The 17,966-nt window shown below is 37.9% G+C and overlaps 3 protein-coding genes across 10 annotated transcripts in view; 2 read left to right on the top strand and 1 right to left on the bottom strand.

The window, feature by feature from the left end:
* Positions 1–11,440, top strand: part of rps6ka3b (ribosomal protein S6 kinase, polypeptide 3b) — a 31,294-nt gene extending 19,854 nt beyond the window's left edge. For 7 of the 8 annotated variants that reach the window (XM_056737815.1, XM_056737813.1, XM_056737818.1 and 4 more), the window contains 19 exons: positions 1,438–1,519; positions 2,721–2,801; positions 2,898–2,977; positions 3,275–3,381; positions 3,897–3,934; positions 4,190–4,332; positions 4,539–4,609; positions 6,039–6,127; positions 6,219–6,283; positions 6,380–6,482; positions 6,727–6,851; positions 7,001–7,126; positions 7,678–7,767; positions 8,551–8,709; positions 8,794–8,955; positions 9,042–9,118; positions 9,196–9,313; positions 9,684–9,824; positions 10,079–11,440. In XM_056737815.1, coding sequence (XP_056593793.1) covers positions 1,438–1,519; positions 2,721–2,801; positions 2,898–2,977; positions 3,275–3,381; positions 3,897–3,934; positions 4,190–4,332; positions 4,539–4,609; positions 6,039–6,127; positions 6,219–6,283; positions 6,380–6,482; positions 6,727–6,851; positions 7,001–7,126; positions 7,678–7,767; positions 8,551–8,709; positions 8,794–8,955; positions 9,042–9,118; positions 9,196–9,313; positions 9,684–9,824; positions 10,079–10,201 — 1,980 coding nt within the window. In that variant the 3' untranslated portion in view covers positions 10,202–11,440. The remainder of the gene's footprint in view (positions 1–1,437; positions 1,520–2,720; positions 2,802–2,897; positions 2,978–3,274; positions 3,382–3,896; positions 3,935–4,189; positions 4,333–4,538; positions 4,610–6,038; positions 6,128–6,218; positions 6,284–6,379; positions 6,483–6,726; positions 6,852–7,000; positions 7,127–7,677; positions 7,768–8,550; positions 8,710–8,793; positions 8,956–9,041; positions 9,119–9,195; positions 9,314–9,683; positions 9,825–10,078) is intronic. The other variant, XM_056737812.1, reaches the window with a different exon arrangement.
* Positions 11,441–12,437: 997 nt separating this feature from the next.
* On the bottom strand, positions 12,438–14,702 carry si:dkey-226l10.6 (zinc finger protein 454). The gene is made up of 2 exons (XM_056737819.1): positions 14,032–14,702; positions 12,438–13,954 (listed from the first exon to the last, which is right to left on the bottom strand). The coding sequence occupies exons 1-2, from the start codon at positions 14,326–14,328 to the stop codon at positions 13,223–13,225; spliced, it is 1,029 nt and encodes a 342-aa protein (XP_056593797.1). The 5' UTR covers positions 14,329–14,702; the 3' UTR covers positions 12,438–13,222.
* Positions 14,703–14,856: 154 nt separating this feature from the next.
* Positions 14,857–17,516, top strand: eif1axb (eukaryotic translation initiation factor 1A X-linked b). The gene is made up of 7 exons (XM_056737821.1): positions 14,857–15,022; positions 15,696–15,774; positions 15,867–15,970; positions 16,265–16,315; positions 16,497–16,578; positions 16,729–16,820; positions 16,995–17,516. The coding sequence occupies exons 1-7, from the start codon at positions 15,002–15,004 to the stop codon at positions 16,998–17,000; spliced, it is 435 nt and encodes a 144-aa protein (XP_056593799.1). The 5' UTR covers positions 14,857–15,001; the 3' UTR covers positions 17,001–17,516.
* The last annotated feature ends 450 nt before the right edge of the window (positions 17,517–17,966 follow it).

Here is a 17,966-nt window from a genome sequence, read left to right as displayed (position 1 = left end):
TCCTAGCATTCTAAATAAACAGAAACATTTCACACGGACAGGGACTTTGTGCTGTCAAATATAACTCGATGCATGAGCCGCACAAGAGACTCAATTCACTTAATTTTGAAAAGATGTGAAAAGATGCGATACTCAATTATGCTAATTTATTTCTTGCACATGCAAATTTTCTGATAGTTTTTCCATTTTTTTAAGTTTAAGTTACCCTATAGACCGTTTCATTGGATGCATACAAGTGTGTTTGGCTAGTGCCTTGTAATATAACTGTTTATATTGATTTAACTCATTCGCCGCCAGCCTTTTAAAAAAAAGGTCCCAGCCTACGCCAGCGGTTTTTTACATTTTCACTCAACTTTAACGGCTCACAGTAAATATTCTGTACAGACTATATGGACAAACAATATGTCAAATGAAAGAACGGAGTCTCGGCTTTCAAACAAAAGAAACCATATTCTTCTATCATCATTTGTTCGTTTTTTATCACTCCGTAGATGAGGGTAGGTTTCTTCAAAGATGCCTCATTTTGAATAAACAGCTGAGATAATTAAACGTTTTTTTGTCACAGATTCCGCCCAGATTACACTCAGAACAATCATTAAAAATCATTAAAAGGTTCTGGGATACTGTACATTTTCCCAAAGGTGTGTAATAGCTCCACCTGCTGTACAACAGTACAAAAAAGGATTGTCGTAATAACTCGTTTTTGACGGAAATCGCGGTGAAAGAGTTAATTGATGTTAATATTAATTACTATGTTTATTTTATTGTATAATAATTTTATTAAATAAACGATTTGTTGAATTTTGTTGTATGTCCATTTTATCAAAAAACTATTTGTGGAATGGGTCTTGTAGTTTGGTCGCATTTAAAGAAACCATGTTGTACACTGACATCAAGCGGTTGAGCTTTGTATCGTAGTCTAAATGCAAAATATTGCAATATTATTATGTTGTCACTTTTGACACTTTTGTATCCCTATAATTTGCCCCATGTTCAGTGTCTCTGGATGCAGAAAATTAGATGCTAAAGATGCTAAAATTCAGACCTGTTAGAACAGGGTTTTGTGTAAGAAAAAACTTACGATATTTTAAACATTGCCTCCGTAGTGAGCGTGCCAGGTTTTAGATGGTGGCACAGGTGTTTTTAGAAGCTTTTTTTTGCGATGTAACCCCACAAGCTCACAAAGCTTGAGTCATGTGCAGATGTAGGTGCCCGTGCACAAGACAGTCATTCTTGTTCCAAGGACAATCTTTGTAAAATTAAACATAGAACACTCATAGGTCACGTTTACTATAGTTACCCTGTTAGGTCTGCTTGGTATAACAAATGAACTAATCCTGTTTTCTGGAAGACTTGAGGAGAAATACATCCTGTTTCACACAGGTTTTAATGTTGTTGACAAAGCCTTGATTTAGTTTTTCTCTGGTACCCTTACAGGTATTTCTGGTGAATAAAACAGTAGGCCCTGATGCTGGACAGCTGTATGCAATGAAAGTGCTGAAGAAAGCCACCCTGAAAGGTATCAAGTTATGGATGACTGGAAAGTATGACAGTAGCGTACAACAAACAGAGATCTGGTGTAGACTTTGGGTGCGTCTCAGTCAGCTCTCTTCTTCAGTAGTCAGGGCACTAGGCCATTTTAAAATCATTCCAGTGCACTGATTACGTTCCCTAAAAATTCCCACAATGCAACAGAAAGGTCAGGGAGCATCCATGCTCACTAAGTTCCCTTACCAGAAATCAAGTGACATTTTTCGAATACGTTAAACCGAAATTGCACGAGACGAATTAATAAACTTAATGAAATTTGACAGAAGTTTTAAAAATATATTTACAGTATTTTATGTATAAATACTCATTGCTAAACAGGGAGAGAACACAGTTTACTTAACAGTTGAATTTAATATTAGACCAAATTTGTGCACGGACATTTTGAAAGTTTTCTTGTAATATATGCAGGAGCTGTTATCGTAATAAAAAATATTATGTAATATTTAAAGCATATTTGGGTTGAATTTATGCCAAGAATCATTTTAAATTGTGATATACAGTGTAACATTGCTTTTATTTAAAATGACACTAAAACCTAGAGATATTCTTCCACTGGTCAAACTCTGTTGTTATATTAGTGGGTGTAAGACTAACCTGTGTGTCAAAACACAGGCAATAGGAGAGAAACATGGCTTGATGTTTACATCAGTATGGTTTTCATTTTCTTCGGCTTGCGTCCTTGTAGCCGAAATAGCGAACAAATTGTTTTTGCACTTGACAGGAAGTTTTGCAGGTGTGCGAGGCGAGATATTGAAGGCAGTTCAAAAAGTCCCAGTATCACATGGGACTCCAAATGACTCGGAAATCTTCCCCATGCATTCACTCTTTCCACAGTAACCACATCCGTGTATTCCAGTATTTTGGTTATTTAATTCCCAGATGTAGCTGTTTTAAATGTAGATATATTCAGCAACGAGAAAACAGTTCCTCTGTATAATAAACACATCTATGTCCACACGAGTGAAGATTCTTGCCTCTTTTGCACTGCATTTTTCCCTCTTTATTTAATTAGTCATTCGCTGCCATCTGCGTGATTTCGTCGTGCCAGATTTCTTGGCGGGTGGAGTGTTGTTGGAGGGGAGAGAAAGTGTTGTTATTGAACTCAGTTAATGTAATCTAAATAGAAATGCTGTTTACTTATGTGCTCTTATTTACGTGTGTGTTTTTAGTACGGGATCGGGTCAGAACTAAGATGGAGAGAGATATTTTGGTGGAGGTTAACCATCCCTTTATCGTGAAGCTACACTATGGTGAGTGCTGTTTGTCAGCCAATCAGATTTGAGAACAGCTGTCATTTTAATGTCCTGTAGACTAATTACCCACAATTCCCTATCTCTCTCTCGCAGCATTCCAGACCGAAGGAAAGCTCTATCTGATTTTGGACTTTTTAAGAGGAGGGGATCTTTTCACTCGCTTGTCAAAAGAGGTAATGGTGTCTGTTTTTTTTAACTAACTAACTAATTTTTATAAACATTAGCTGATCCCAAGGTTACTTTTTTAGAAGGATGATTCGCACAAGTGAATAGAAAGTTTCCAGACATTAGTTTTGAAGACATCTCTATTGTTGTTCTTTGCGTGATTTAAAAGAAAAAAAAAAAAATTCACACGAAAGCCATTTGGTTGTTTCATACATCTTTTGGTAATTCAAGGGCCCAGAAACATTTGGGACCCGTATATGTGTGATTTTGTGGATTACGGACCAAGCATGTTTCGCCCCCCTCAGGTGATGTTCACAGAAGAGGATGTGAAGTTTTATTTGGCTGAACTTGCTCTGGCTTTGGACCATCTGCATGGACTCGGCATCATCTACAGAGATCTGAAACCAGAGAAGTACAAAATGTTCCCAATATAAACCTAATTTAGAGTACATTTTAAAACACAGTCAGAATAATCTATAATACGAAGGACATATGACCTCCGTATTATAGATTATAGGCATGGCGTTACATCAGATATATAGTGTGAATTCAGGTTTATTAAAACTCTTTTGACATTGATGTCAAGGTGTTGTAATTGAGGTGAATTTCCCTAATTAAAATAAATACAATTATAGTTCAATAACAAAGATTTATGTATATATATGTTGCATTACAGTATACAGTATTTTATCTGTATGTTCAGTATGGGGCTCTCAGTTTTTTATCACACTGTTTCTGTCACGTAGATCTTTCCACGCCGATGATATTACGGATATCTATAAATCACATTTGATTGTAGTGATTGTAGTGGTAACAGTGGAAAAGTCAGAAATGTGCTTGTGTTTCAGACAGTAGGAAGACCCTTGTGTGACTGTATTCATGCTCTGTTTTATGTCTTTCTAATGCTGAGGATCCATGTCATTTCAGCATACTCCTGGACGAGGAAGGCCACATAAAGCTGACGGGTAGGTAATTTCATATTGTTGGAATAGCTGCATCAGCATTGTGCCACCTTGACCGTTTAGGATATTGTGCCGATTTTGTTTGCCTGCAGCCTTATGGGATGCCAGACGGACGATATAACCATCCCTCTGTGGCGGTTTATGAGCGTGTAAACCACACTGTAATATATGACTGGCTGACGTGTACAGAACGAATGTGTGTGATAGGAAGTTTTGCTTTTGAAGGTAGTGATATCTGACTGTTTGTATTTTGTGCAGATTTTGGACTCAGTAAGGAGTCGATTGATCATGAAAACAAAGCATACTCTTTCTGCGGGACGGTAGAGTATATGGCGCCAGAGGTGGTGAACCGGAGAGGACATACATACAGCGCTGACTGGTGGTCCTATGGTGTGCTAATGGTGAGAGAGTGGCACTTGCTGCTTTGTTTTCATTGATCGTTCTCCATTATATCTAGTAGAGGTATACTTGAGCTAAAAATAAAATCTGTTTATAACCCTTGTGTCAATCCAAACTTAATAAATAAAAACATTTGAGAAATAAAGACATTTCAGCTGAACTGTACCTTTAAATACAAAGCCTCATGAAATCGGTTTTGTTTTCTCAGTTTGAAATGCTAACCGGAACGCTGCCCTTCCAAGGCAAGGACCGCAAGGAAACCATGACCATGATTCTTAAGTAAGTATGAGGGCCTGATCCTTTCGCTTTCACTTCACTCTATAATCTAAACACAGTTAGCTTGTAGAGTAATTCTGCAAAACATCTGGATGCTGTAAGTGCCGTAGCGATTAGGATGTGCCCTTGGTTCAGCCGACAGTGCTATTGAGCTTTAAGACTAAACCATTGGGCAAACAAGGAACCACACAAAAGACACTTGATGTCGTAAAACAGCCGTGAATAAAGCCTGGCGTTCCTCAGTGGCTCTCTTCTGTGGTGGATGATTATAATCAAAGGTCTACATATACTCTGACAGCTTTGATAAGCTGTGGTAATGTGGTTTCAATGGACTGCGGTACTTCAGAGCTCAGAAGAGATGAGAGTTTGAACACTTTAATTGTCGACACAGGTCATTTGAGGCTTCTGGAGAGGCTGATAAGGGCTGTGCCATGGCCAGAGACATCAGTGTAGACAACAATAACTGATTTGGTCTTCGCCCCTCTGTTATCTAACCTTTACACTTGTGTAGAGAAATTTTCTACATTCGGCATGACAATGGCTCTATGAAATCTGTAGTGGTCCACCCATATGAGTTTTTTAATGGCTGATATAGATTTTAAAGCGGCCCTAACACACGGGGTTTCTGCCAATCTCATATTAGTCTTGAGAACCTATAGAGTAGTATTGCATACGTCGTATCTTAGAAGAGTATTTAGTTTGATCACATATATAAAAGATCGATGCAGCTGTACGATAGTTTCCGAAAGCAAACGGCGCGTGCGGAGGGGGGGGAGGGGTAGGCTGAACTGAAGCTCTTTGTCAACAAAACACAGACATCAGTTTCACTCACCGCATGCTGTTCATGTCCGGCATCTTTTAGCACTGGGACGGCTCCATATATCAGTTTCAAACGATCTCCAAATACACCGTTTATATAAAATTCGTCACCCAAATGCAGTGAACTAACAAACACATGATCTTCGCGAACGTATGTTCTCAAGTGCAATTTAACCCACCGGTTTGACCCAACGCGGGGTTGAAGATATTAGCATTTTTGTAGTGCAGTGTATCTTCACACTGCTACAGTCTTTTACCTTTTTGTGAAAAAACATGTTTGTCATTTACTTAATATTGTAAATTGATATTGTTTCTCAAATCAAATGTCTTTTAATACTTTGAAACAGTTAATGTTACAAGCCTCGCAAATTTAAGCAAATCAAAAATCTGTTATTTCTTGAAAACATTCATAGTAGCATGGTAGCTTGTTAACATGACTGTTTTCTTGCAGACTGATAAAAACCAGTGCACCCTGACACCAATAAAATCAAATCTAATAAAACTATTTCTGCTTGCAATTTTGATACTGATATGCATTTGACGGTATGTCAACTGTTCGTCCCAAATGAAGCTGAGGGACATCAAACTTTATTCTTGACCTCTTCTCTTGTAGGGCCAAGCTTGGAATGCCACAGTTCCTAAGTGCAGATGCTCAGAGTCTCCTCAGGAGTCTTTTCAAACGAAATCCTTCCAATAGATTTGGTAAGCAGAAAACACACACAAATCTTAATGAATGCTTTTTTATATTGACTTATTTGTTTTAAATGAAACATTTTCAAAATGGCACCCGCAGGTGCTGGTCCAGATGGAGTTGAAGAGATTAAGAGACATCCCTTTTATGCTACCATTGATTGGAATGTGAGAATGCAAATAAACATTAATTCTCAATGTAGCAATTAAAGTTAATAATTTCATGCTAGTTGAAACATGTTCTTTGTGCCCTCTTTCTCGAAGAAATTGTTCAGAAGAGAGATTTATCCACCCTTTAAACCAGTCTCTGGCAGAGCAGATGACACATTCTACTTCGACCCAGAATTCACAGCAAAAACTCCCAAAGGTACATCAGCCACCTACGGTTCTGTATAACCTGCTGTGTCTGATTTTAGATCAGGTAGACCTCACTGGCTCTTCCTCACGAATCCTCTTTCAGACGAACACACAATGTGTCTGTTGAATTAAATGCCTGCTGAATAGAAAACCTGTTTAATTAAATGCCGCCAGGCCTTTTTGAAATCCGTGTTAGATTATTTGAGGGTGTGTTTAATGACGAGATCAAAAACACTGTGTGTGTATTTGTTTAGACTCGCCAGGTGTACCCCCCAGTGCCAATGCCAATCAACTCTTCAGAGGTTTTAGTTTTGTGGCTATCAGCTCAGAAGAGGAGTCTCAGCCCCTGCAGAGCAACAGTATGACTTCAATAGTTCAGGTATATACACTGTATTACCCAAACCCATTCTTAATGCATTTAAACTGCAGATTAAGCGTCCTTCCACATAATGCATACTGCTTTACCAATGTCTGATGGTCTAGATTTATATCAGCATTACATGGTTATTTCCACTCTCTATCTTATAGCAGCTTCACAGAAATGTGAATCAGTTCAATGATGCGTACGAGGTGAGGGAGGATATCGGAGTTGGCTCGTATTCTGTCTGCAAACGCTGTATACAGAAGAGCACGGGCATGGAGTATGCAGTGAAGGTGAGGATGGAGACACATTTAGTCTATGGGAGAAATCATATCTAGCCCCCTGAACGTCATGGAGAATTGGAGTGGGATGTCTTGGGCCAGTAAGCAACAGTTTAGATTAAGAAACTGCATAGGAATACCCATGATTGATATTTATTTCCTATAGAAAATGTCAAAATGTTCAACCTTAAAGGAGTAGTTCACTTTCAAAATAAGTGTAACTGGTACACATATTTTGGTAGCTGTTTAAAGCCCTTTGAAGCTGCACTGAAACTGTCATTTTGACCTTCAACCATTTGGAGTACATTGGAGTCCACTATACGGTGAAAAATCCTGGAATGTTTTTATCAAAAACCTTCATTTCTTTTCGACTAAAGAAACAAACACATAAACAACATGGACAACAGGGGGGTGAGTAAATTATCATGAAAATTTATTTTGAAAGTGAACCACTCCTTTAACTTGACAGTCTCTTGCATTGGCGAGGATGATTTCGTTACAGATTGTTTATCCTGTGAATTTCCTGGAAGCCTGTGATCTATCTATATTTATTTGATGTACAGATGATCAATAAAGCTAAAAGGGACCCGACGGAGGAGGTGGAAATTCTGTTACGCTATGGACAACATCCAAATATAATCACACTGAAAGACGTGAGTCATTTCAAACAAGGTCACAGTCACGTTCATTATCATTTACAATTTACATCGCAGAGTCTTCAAAGGGATCACAAAAATTGCATTTCAAGTGCTACTACCAGAAACAAGATATTTCAATATTTACATCGCATTTGGTATATATTGTGTGTGTTTTTCCATGATCAACATTGATATTTTGAGATGGAGCAGTGAAGAAAAATCCTCTTGGTATGACAAAAGCCACAGTATAAAGTTGTTCAGCACGTTCTGCTTGTATGTGACATCTGTTGAACAGCTTATTCGGGACACGACAAAATAAATGATCCTTCTTATTTTTTTATGTTCATTGCTTAATGAAAATCATCTGCAATGTGTATGTAATATTATAAGTGCAACTGTTTAAGGATGACGGACAACATTGTGTGCTGCCTGTGTCCTTTTGGCTGAACACAATTATATTAACATAATGTCTTGTTCTTTCCAAAGAGCATCGATGTGTTTACCTGAAACCGATTCCATTGTTAGAATGAGCAAATACTCTAATAAGTTCCTGCTATTATTGTGTTTTGAAAATGACTCTGAGAAGGATGTCCATCATTTCTATTCATTTAGCGATGTATTAGTATTGTGTTTCCAAACATTAGAAAGGATTGCCTTAAAGAAAAAAATCCATGTTTCTTGGCCGTATTGATTGGGCTTAATACAAAATGCACCTCATCACAAACATAAACATCCACGTGGTAGCATAAGGGTAGCGTTATTATACTAACGCTCTATTCCCTATGGCAATATTCGCAGGTTTACAATGATGGGCGCTCAGTCTATCTGGTGACAGAGCTGCTAAAGGGCGGAGAGCTACTGGATAAGATTCTCAGACAGAACTTTTTCTCTGAGCGAGAAGCCAGCGCTGTGCTATATACCATCACAAAAACTGTGGAGTACCTGCACGCTCAAGGCGTACGTAACCTTCTGTAGTGGAGACCAGCATTTAAAGATATAAAATTAAGATTCAGCGTCAATGTCGATGTCTCTCCTCATCAGGTGGTTCACAGGGATCTGAAGCCGAGTAACATTCTTTACGTCGATGAATCTGGGAATCCAGAATCCATCCGAATCTGTGACTTCGGCTTCGCTAAGCAGCTGAGAGCAGAAAACGGTCTACTAATGACGCCCTGTTACACTGCCAACTTTGTGGCTCCAGAGGTACAGTTTTCTGTTTTACATGTGATGATGTCACAGTTCTCTAAAAGCAGATTCTTCATTCTCATGCAAGTTCCCTTGGTCTTTAGGTGTTGAAGAAACAAGGTTACGATGCTGCCTGTGACATCTGGAGTTTAGGTGTGCTACTGTACACAATGTTAACTGGGTGAGTATTTACGTTTGGTCTGACATTGGGAGTTTTCAAAACGTGTTCCAGTTTTTGATGCTGAGCTTTTTTCTCAGATTTACTCCATTTGCTAACGGACCTGAGGACACCCCGGAGGAGATTCTGGCTCGGATCGGCAGTGGGAAGTTTTCCCTCACAGGAGGATACTGGAATTCGGTTTCATCTGAAGCCAAGGTGTGTGTTGAACTACATCAAGAGCAGCCAAAATGTTTTAGCCGTTTCGACAGATTGAACATGCAAAATATTTGTAGACGCCACAACTAACGGGATATGATGTGGCACTTTGTTAAATGTTAAATAAACAAATCACTAGTTTAAAATTCCACCTCGGCGCTTGCATAAGGTCAAAAATCGTGTCATCATATAATGATATATTATATAATTCATCATTTAAGTTTGCAGGTCAGAATGAACTAAAAAGTCTTTATAAGTGAACGCTTGCATGTGTTCACGTTTCCACCACTTGACTCCTAGGACCATATCCTTGAAGGCTGAAGAAAATGATCAAACTGTGTAATCACGCAACTGTTTATGTTTTTCACAGGACTTGGTGTCTAAGATGTTGCACGTTGACCCCCATCAGAGACTAACAGCTGCACAGGTGTCAAGACATCCCTGGATTGTTCACAAAGAGCACCTCCCCAAATACCAGCTCAATAGACAGGACGCCCCTCATCTGGTTAAGGTTTGGTCCTATTAATCTTAAATACTACACAGGGTCTTGTTGAAACCGTTGCCACAAATTCAATTCTATAGAATTTCAATGTAAGCCTTTGCATAAAGGTTTTACAAAAACTTTCTATTTCAAGAGGATGTTCATATTATTTTGGCTATGGGATGTATCTTACAAGTTGTGTTTTATCTGTTATTTCTAAATATAACAGATTTATTTCATTCAATTCCTGAAAGTTTGTGTTACTTTATTTCATTCTCCTGAAGGGGGCGATGGCTGCTACCTACTCTGCCTTGAATCGGAATATTCCTCCAGTTCTGGAACCCGTGGGTTGTTCTATTCTTGCTCAGCGCAGAGGGGTGAAAAAACTGACCTCCACTGCTCTATGAGCACATACCTGCCACCTATGACCCCGTGACCTCCAGCTTGGTTCGAGCACACCCTCGGTTTGCTTGCTGCCCACCTAGCATCAAGGCCCCGGAGCCAACCGTTGATTCTGAGGACCCCTGGTGGACAATGAAAATCTTCCTTCTCTATATGGGCCACCGAAAATGTTGAACACCAGTACAATCATTGCTGTCTCCAAACACAAATGGCTGAAGAATTAGCATCTTTTGAGTATACAGCATGATGCTTGAAAATAAACCTGCATTCGTACTGTATCTCAATTGTTATGTAAAGCTAGGAAATCTGTGCGTTTAGGAATCGTGGGGGATCTTTGACACACTTTTTAGTGTGCATCTAGTTGAATTAAGCTCCAGTTGTATTGGGGTGATACATAACGTATAAGTTCTGTGATTTCAGGTCAACACTGAATGTTAAAGTTTTATTGTGTTCTTAACTTAATCTTTTGCACTTGTCCCCTTATCTAAACTCTGGAAAGCCACCAACATCGTACGCTGATGTTGTACAAAGATTTCATACACTGAACCATACTAGCTTTTTTCATCTAACCTGGGTTAGATTTTTTTCCAGTCGTTCTTAACTGGGAACCATCTGAAAAAAACTCATACAAGACTATGAGAGCAACCGCTGACGTCTATGGTTTAAATGGTTGTATCGTAGCTGCTAGTGTTAGCCCTACATTCTTTAGACACATTTAAATGTGAAAGAGGTCCAAAGCACAACATTGCAGTGGAGGCCCGTATATAAGCTGCACAGAATGTCTAACTGAGAACTCAGGTGAAATGCAATACAAAACAAACCATAACCTGGGATATATATATATATACAGCTGCATCCCCGCACCTATTACCTGCTGACCTGTGTATTTGTTTTACGTAGAAAAGTATTGCTCAGAGATATGTAGTGACTATCAGGTGACTACTTAAAGCCTTGACAATTTTTTAAAAATGTGCATGGGCAAGATGCTATATTAGCTACTAGCGCTGTGGAAGTGAGCATGATTGAGGATGTTTTCCCTTCTTTTTGAACCACTTATTCCTTGCAGGTTTACGGTTGTTTTTGCTGATCAAGTTTCGATTCGTTTCATTGTTGTACATTTTCTTTTCATCTCAAGTTGTCTCGGAAGAGTGCTGGAAAAATGTTGCTGTCCATGTAAGCGAGCTGCTATCCTGTTCTTTCTTTTTGTACAGGTGGAAAATAAAGTTAGCCATTTTTACAAAATATATATTTGCGAATCTACCGTCCTTTTAGATTTAATAGACTTGGTGTATTGTGTTGGTTTAAAAGGTGATGGCACAGAACAAATAATGTGATATTAAAACTGAAGTAGAGATTGTTTTTTCCGTATCGTAGGGCATCCACGAGTGAAATGAGAAGAAAACATAGGGTGGCACTTGATGTCATCCACCATTTTAGATCGTTAAAAGGTGAAAGATTTGAACCCAGGTTTGCAATCTGTCAGTCATTGCAGCACCGCCCTTGCGCCATTCCTCGTGACCAGAAGTGAATAGAGATCGTTTACTGCCACCTTTACTGGGCTGGCGCACTTCAATACCGTATGATTTGTCACACAGTTAATTGCTATTTTTTATTATTGTACGGTTAGCTTTAGGGTTCTAGTAGGTGTAGGTATTAGCTAATGTAATTTATTGTCATTTTCTGGCAAGATTTTGCATCACTTCTAGGAACAACCTAATCGATTTGATTAAAGATTACAAGTGCAAATTATTGTTTTAAATAATGATGTGCACTAATAAATAATTTATAATAAATACTTCACCACTGTGTAAAACAATAAGAATGATCACTTTTATTTCATGCCGTCTTTAAAGGAACGGTTCACCCAAAAAAAGAATTCTGTCATCATTTATTCACCCTCAAGTCGTTCCAAATCTGTGTACATTTCTTTGTTCTGATGAACACAGATACAGATATTTGAAAGAATGCTTGTAACCCAACAATTCTTGGTGTTTATTTACTATCATGGTAGAAAAAATTGCTTTATACATTTATTTGTTCTTTTGAACACATCATTGAGGAATGCAGGAAAGCAAACAGTTCTGGGCAGAATTTTTATTTTGGGGGTAAACTGTTCCTTTAAGATTTAGGTGTCTATACTGATATATCAGAGAATGGATTTTTATCTATCATTTCCCGAATGCATCTGCGTTTTTAATTTTTGAAGCTTAGAGGGAAATGAAATACGACCATAAGACATAACAGTGTAAAAACTACATGATTTTTATGAATTGCTTCTTTCAATGCACACATTTATCTTTAAGCTCTGCAACATAATACTTTACCTTTCCTACCATGATTAAAAAGACAAAATGTATGTATACACAATGTGTTCTGTAACAAACAGAAGTCTACCTAAAATAGCCAATATTTAGTTTAGTTGACAGAGTAACTTAAGATTCATCTACAAATCTGCCTAAAGTAAAACAGTGTTCAAATAGAAACAACCTCAATAAAAAAAGTTCAAACTACAAAAACACATCTAAACCTTTCATACTGATGTAATGAAACTGATATCTCGGCTCATTGAGTAAGAGCATCATCCATACTTTTCTCCTCTTAATGAATATCTTGGGTTACTTCCTATTTCAGAAAAATCTGAGCCTCTTCAGATTCCACCGCCTTCTGATGGATCTGCCGCACTCCTATCCAGAATGTTGGCTTCACCAGACAGCTCCATTTCGGCCTCCTCCTGCCTGACGGTTACAAGCTCGCTGTCTGACCCGACTCCAGGCGCTGAACCTTCTTCAGAATTGTTGTGTTGTTCTGATACATGTGCACGCTTCTTTCTGCCTCTTCTTGGTATGTCTTTGGAGGATGCAACAGGCTCTTCAGACACACTGTTTTTTTCATGGTTGAGCACGTGCCCCGGGTGGTCTTTCTGCGTGAGATAGATCTTGCAGATTTGACAGTAGTACGGGGTCACCTTGTTGTGCATGTCCATGTGTTTCATATAGCCGTTGAGCTTGAAACTACTATTGCAAGTCTTACAAAAGAGTTTTTTCGTAGCATGAGATGTTTTGATGTGCTGAAGCAGGAAACTCTTGGACAGGGAAACTCTTTTCACAGATTGGGCAAAGGCTTTCAGTTTTCCGCACGTGCTGTCTAAGGTGAGCGACGAGGGCTACTTTGTAGCCAAAGCGTCTGGGACATAAGTGGCAAGCAAATGGCAGTACGGACTCACCATACTCGTGAACTTTCTGATGAACTTTCAAAAAACTTTCATAAGCAAAGCTCTTTCCACACTGATCACACATGTGCTTTTTATCAGAATTCCCTTCAGTGTCTATAGCAGTGTGTGTAGCGCTATGTTGCATAGAGAGACCCATTTTGGGGAACTTTTCGGTAGGAGTTGAACAAGCAATAATCTTCTCTTGAGTCACTGATTCGCTTTTTTGCTTCAGGTGTTTTTCCCGTTGATGCTGTATAAGTGCACCCCTACCGCGAAACTTCTGCCCACAAGCTAAACATTTGAAAGACCTGAGTCTACCACCTTTTCTCACTTTCTTTACTTTCGCATCTTGGTCAGGTTTCTTCATGTCCATATCTTCAGTAATGGTAAGCTCACTTTCCTCACATTTTACAGTGTCCTCCAGCGACGAGTTTTGATCATCTTGGGGTGTCCTGCTGCAATTCAAATCAAATTCAAGAGGTTCCTCTTTGACACACGCAAGTGAAATGGTCTCAGCAATGGTGATTGCACATGTGTCATCGGTCTCCTGTCAAATAAAACAACACACGGATTAACAAAGTGCATAACTAGTCACAGCAAATGCATTTTTTACAACCGTCTTACCTCGTTCTGTATGCTGTTTACAGTCTCACATGATCGATTAACAGAGAGGATTGTGGGCACTGCGTCCACGCTTAATATCTTGCAAGTGGTGTAACCCAGATCCAGTTTGAAGTAGCAGTCCTCAGAGAAATGATCACCGCACACGCGACATGAAGACGACACGTTTTCCCCATTTGCTTTGGTGTCTTCCATAAACTCCATCCATGCGCTGCGTCTTTTTGGATCCTCGGGTAAAATATAAAGTATAATCGTGTCCGATCTGTTCGGACAACCGCCAACAGCGCATTTTTGTAGCATTCTGTTTGCGATGTTACAGAACCTGTGCTTTGTATTCAATGTATGTTTATTTACTTCGTAAATGTTAACTAATTCGCACTTGGTGGGTTGATCAGACTAGACAACCTCACGTTTAAATAAAATACTTAATTCAGGCACACATGCTGAAAACAAAACATCTCGTCTTCTTCTGCTGTAACTCGTGTTAGTGAAGCAATTGGCGCCCCCTGCTGTATAGGAGGTCATAGAAGCGCTCAAAATAAAACAAAATGCATTTTGTTTTGACATAAAACATTTAAATATTTTTAATAATGTGTAACTCGACTTTTTTACGGGGGGGTTATTTAAAATATCGCTGTTTATATAGCTATATACAATAAAGTTGGCATTTAAACATATTACTATAAAAAGTAGTATACGTCGTTGCATATAATTCTTTTCAAAATGACAAATAATATTTACAAAATCTACGAATTGAACGTTTTCGATGGATTTGGTTATAGTATCTGTTGCCAATAAAGTTTTATGATATTGAATGTGTTGATTTTGCGCATGTCTCAGTAGCAGCTTTTCTGTCTAACGGCTTTGGTCAGCTAACAGCTGCTCGTTAAAGAAGTGACATATTTAACATATGGTTATAATTCACAGTGATTGCTCAACAATATCATAGAGTTGTCGACCTACAGAGAATAATATGCCGAAAAACAAAGGTAAGGTGTTTAATGACAAGCGTGTGAGATGTTAGCTTCGGATTTAGCAAACACGGTAACGTGAGCTGATGAGGGTGATATTTAAGAATAGAATAACAGCTAATTGTAAATATTTTATTTTCACATTTGATACGTCTGCTTTTAAACATGACTTGCTTATAAGTTGTAGAAATACTAAATACACCTCGTAGAAAATGATGTTGTCAGCTACTGCATTATGTTACGCAGTTACGAACTGATAATGGCACGTTATGAGGTTTTATTGCATTGACGTAACAGTGACAGCTCATTCTTAAAGGTTCAACGTTTTAGTCTGTTAGACTTACTGAACTAACAGGATAAAGTGAAATTATTATTTTCTGGATGGATGTGTTTTGCTCACTCAATAGGTTACAATGAACCAGGCTGACTTTTATGCACTTTGTATGACAGTAAATATTTAAAGGGAAAGAATAACTAGCCTGAGGCTGCTGTAACAATTGGTTAACAATAGTGTAATGTCACCTTAAACCAACTAAAGAAACATGTTTTGTGGCAAGTGGTTGAACATCATTCAGACTAGATTTGGATATTTCTGCATACAATAATTTCATGGTCGTTTAGTTGGTTTATGATTATCCCCATCGTGGTGTAAATGTGTACGGTGTCTTATCCAATCAACTTGTGTGTACAGGTAAGGGAGGAAAGAATCGGCGACGTGGTAAGAATGAAAATGAATCCGAGAAGAGGGAGCTGGTGTTTAAAGAGGATGGACAAGGTACATAATGAGAAACCTTCACAAAACTAGATGTAGGACCGTTATCTCAAAGATATTTCACCTTTAAATCTGTTGTTTGTTTTCTCTCCTAGAATATGCACAGGTAATTAAAATGTTGGGAAATGGGAGATTAGAGGCCATGTGTTTCGATGGAGTCAAGCGGCTTTGTCACATTCGAGGAAAGCTCCGGAAAAAGGTGCAATTTACAGCTCCCCTCTGTAAAGCTCCAGGCTGAATGCAGATTCAGCATTTCGTAATCCATTATGTGAATGAGCTGAATCGTGTATTTTAAGAGAGTGATAGGAAGGTTTTAGACCAATTATTCAATATCATCTGATGAAACTAATTAATTGATGTAGTTAATGTTACCACTCAATTTTTCTCTAAAGTGTGTTTTGCATAGGGCAGAATAAAGCTCTGAAATTAAAAAATATTTTTAATTGGTAAAAGATATATTATTTTAACAATTCTTACCTTTTTGTAAATGTAGGTCTGGATTAACACATCAGACATTATACTCATTGGATTACGAGACTACCAGGTTTGTCTGTTAAATATTTCTTACAAATTGCTGTTTTACTTCTATGTAATTTCGAAAGATTTTTAATTATTTTGTTTGCCTAGAAACGATTTACAGTGGGTGAAAACCTTTAGTCTGAAACAACAAATTTATTTTATGCAAGTGTGAATAGCTGTGATTCAATTATGAACTGTATTGTCAGGATAACAAAGCAGATGTCATTTTGAAGTATAATGCTGATGAGGCTCGAAGTTTGAAAGCCTATGGAGAGCTTCCAGAACACGGTCAGTATATTTGATCCCTATCTGGGAAACGTTACTTGTAATAGACAATTCCTAATGGACGATAGTTCTTTGCTTGCAAAATGTGAGTCTTATTGCTGCACTGAATTAAATGCCATGTCACTTTAAATTCTCACTGTTGGCACCTTGCAGCCAAAATCAACGAGACCGATACCTTCGGGCCTGGCGATGACGATGAAATTCAGTTTGATGACATTGGTGATGATGATGAGGACATTGATGATGTAAGTGCTTAGACCTCTGTGTGACGTTTGAAGAGGGTGTTTATTTTTCAGAGAACTTGGAGGCTTAATTTGAGTTGTCCTTACCTTCTGTTACCATAAAGCAAGGATACGAATTAAGTTTTAATAAATGTTGTGGTAATGTCTGTTGTCAACAATGCTTTATCCCTTCTCCAGATCTAATATGATACTGGGAAGAAAACGTTTTCAACCTGCAGCATCCCTGAAGCCACAGCTCCCAACAAAATGTACACGGAGGTTCAAGTTTCAGGTTTCTTTGACTTGACAAGCATTGTCATCTTCAATTCATTTTGTTATATTTTAATGTATTTATTTTGATTTCACATCAAGTGGAATTTAGCTACAACAGAATCTCTGGATTCGCAATAAAAAGATAACCAATTTTATTTTTGGTCTTGCAGTCTCTACCCTAATAGAAATGTTTGAAAGTTTTGTGGAGAAATGCGAAACTCACTGGGGGAGTTAATACAAAATGCCTTTTTAAATGTTTTCTTTTCACCTAAATCACCATTAATAATTTACTGATCATACAATATTGCATTAGCCAATGCATCTGTTGTTCTTGAAGTCTCTCTCTTTTTAGCTCCTTGTTCCTTTAACTGTGATTTTTTTAAACAAATCCATCCTGATCTTGTTTTTTGTTTTTGCCTAGTTAAAATAAATAATGAATGCTCATTATTTTACAGGGCTACAAGTATTTTTGTATGCAGATTGACATACCAATGCAAGAATTATGAGATCTTATAAATTGTATTCTCGCTAAACTGGTCCTTAGCTGCAAAGCAGTTGATGGTTAAAGTTGGTTCATTTTGCATATATTATTATAGTGAGCAAATAATTATGGTTTCTCTTGCTTTTGTCCTTTGCTGCTTCTGATCAGAAACCTGTGATTTTGAAATAAAATCAAACATTTCAAGCCAAACGTCGAAATATTTGTATTGTAAACCTTGGAAACATCTGTAATTGTCCGATTTTTTTTTATTACAATCATATTTAAAATTCCAGGTTATGACAAGCACAAAAGTGTTATAATTACAGAAAGTATGTGTGAATTATTTTATTAGACTAATTTTATTATGAGTAAGAACAGCTGTATTGTGCATTATAAACCAAATCACATTTGTGTAT

This window comes from Triplophysa dalaica, chromosome 23, assembly GCF_015846415.1.
Source record: "Triplophysa dalaica isolate WHDGS20190420 chromosome 23, ASM1584641v1, whole genome shotgun sequence".
Lineage (NCBI taxonomy): Eukaryota > Metazoa > Chordata > Actinopteri > Cypriniformes > Nemacheilidae > Triplophysa > Triplophysa dalaica.
Note: the sequence above shows the minus strand (reverse complement) of the source record. Positions and strands in the feature narration are given on the sequence as shown.

What these genes read in the sequence shown, in the direction of transcription:
- eif1axb (XM_056737821.1), top strand. Translation starts at nt 15,002, where the DNA reads ATGCCGAAAAACAAAGGTAAG. An exon ending in TTGGATTACGAGACTACCAG is followed by an intron (nt 16,316 to 16,496) that starts GTTTGTCTGTTA and finishes CTGTATTGTCAG; the next exon opens with GATAACAAAGCAGATGTCAT. An exon ending in TGGAGAGCTTCCAGAACACG is followed by an intron (nt 16,579 to 16,728) that starts GTCAGTATATTT and finishes GGCACCTTGCAG; the next exon opens with CCAAAATCAACGAGACCGAT.
- si:dkey-226l10.6 (XM_056737819.1), bottom strand. Translation starts at nt 14,328, where the DNA reads ATGCTACAAAAATGCGCTGTTGGCGGTTGTCCGAACAGATCGGACACG. An exon ending in TAAACAGCATACAGAACGAG is followed by an intron (nt 13,955 to 14,031) that starts GTAAGACGGTTG and finishes TTTATTTGACAG; the next exon opens with GAGACCGATGACACATGTGC.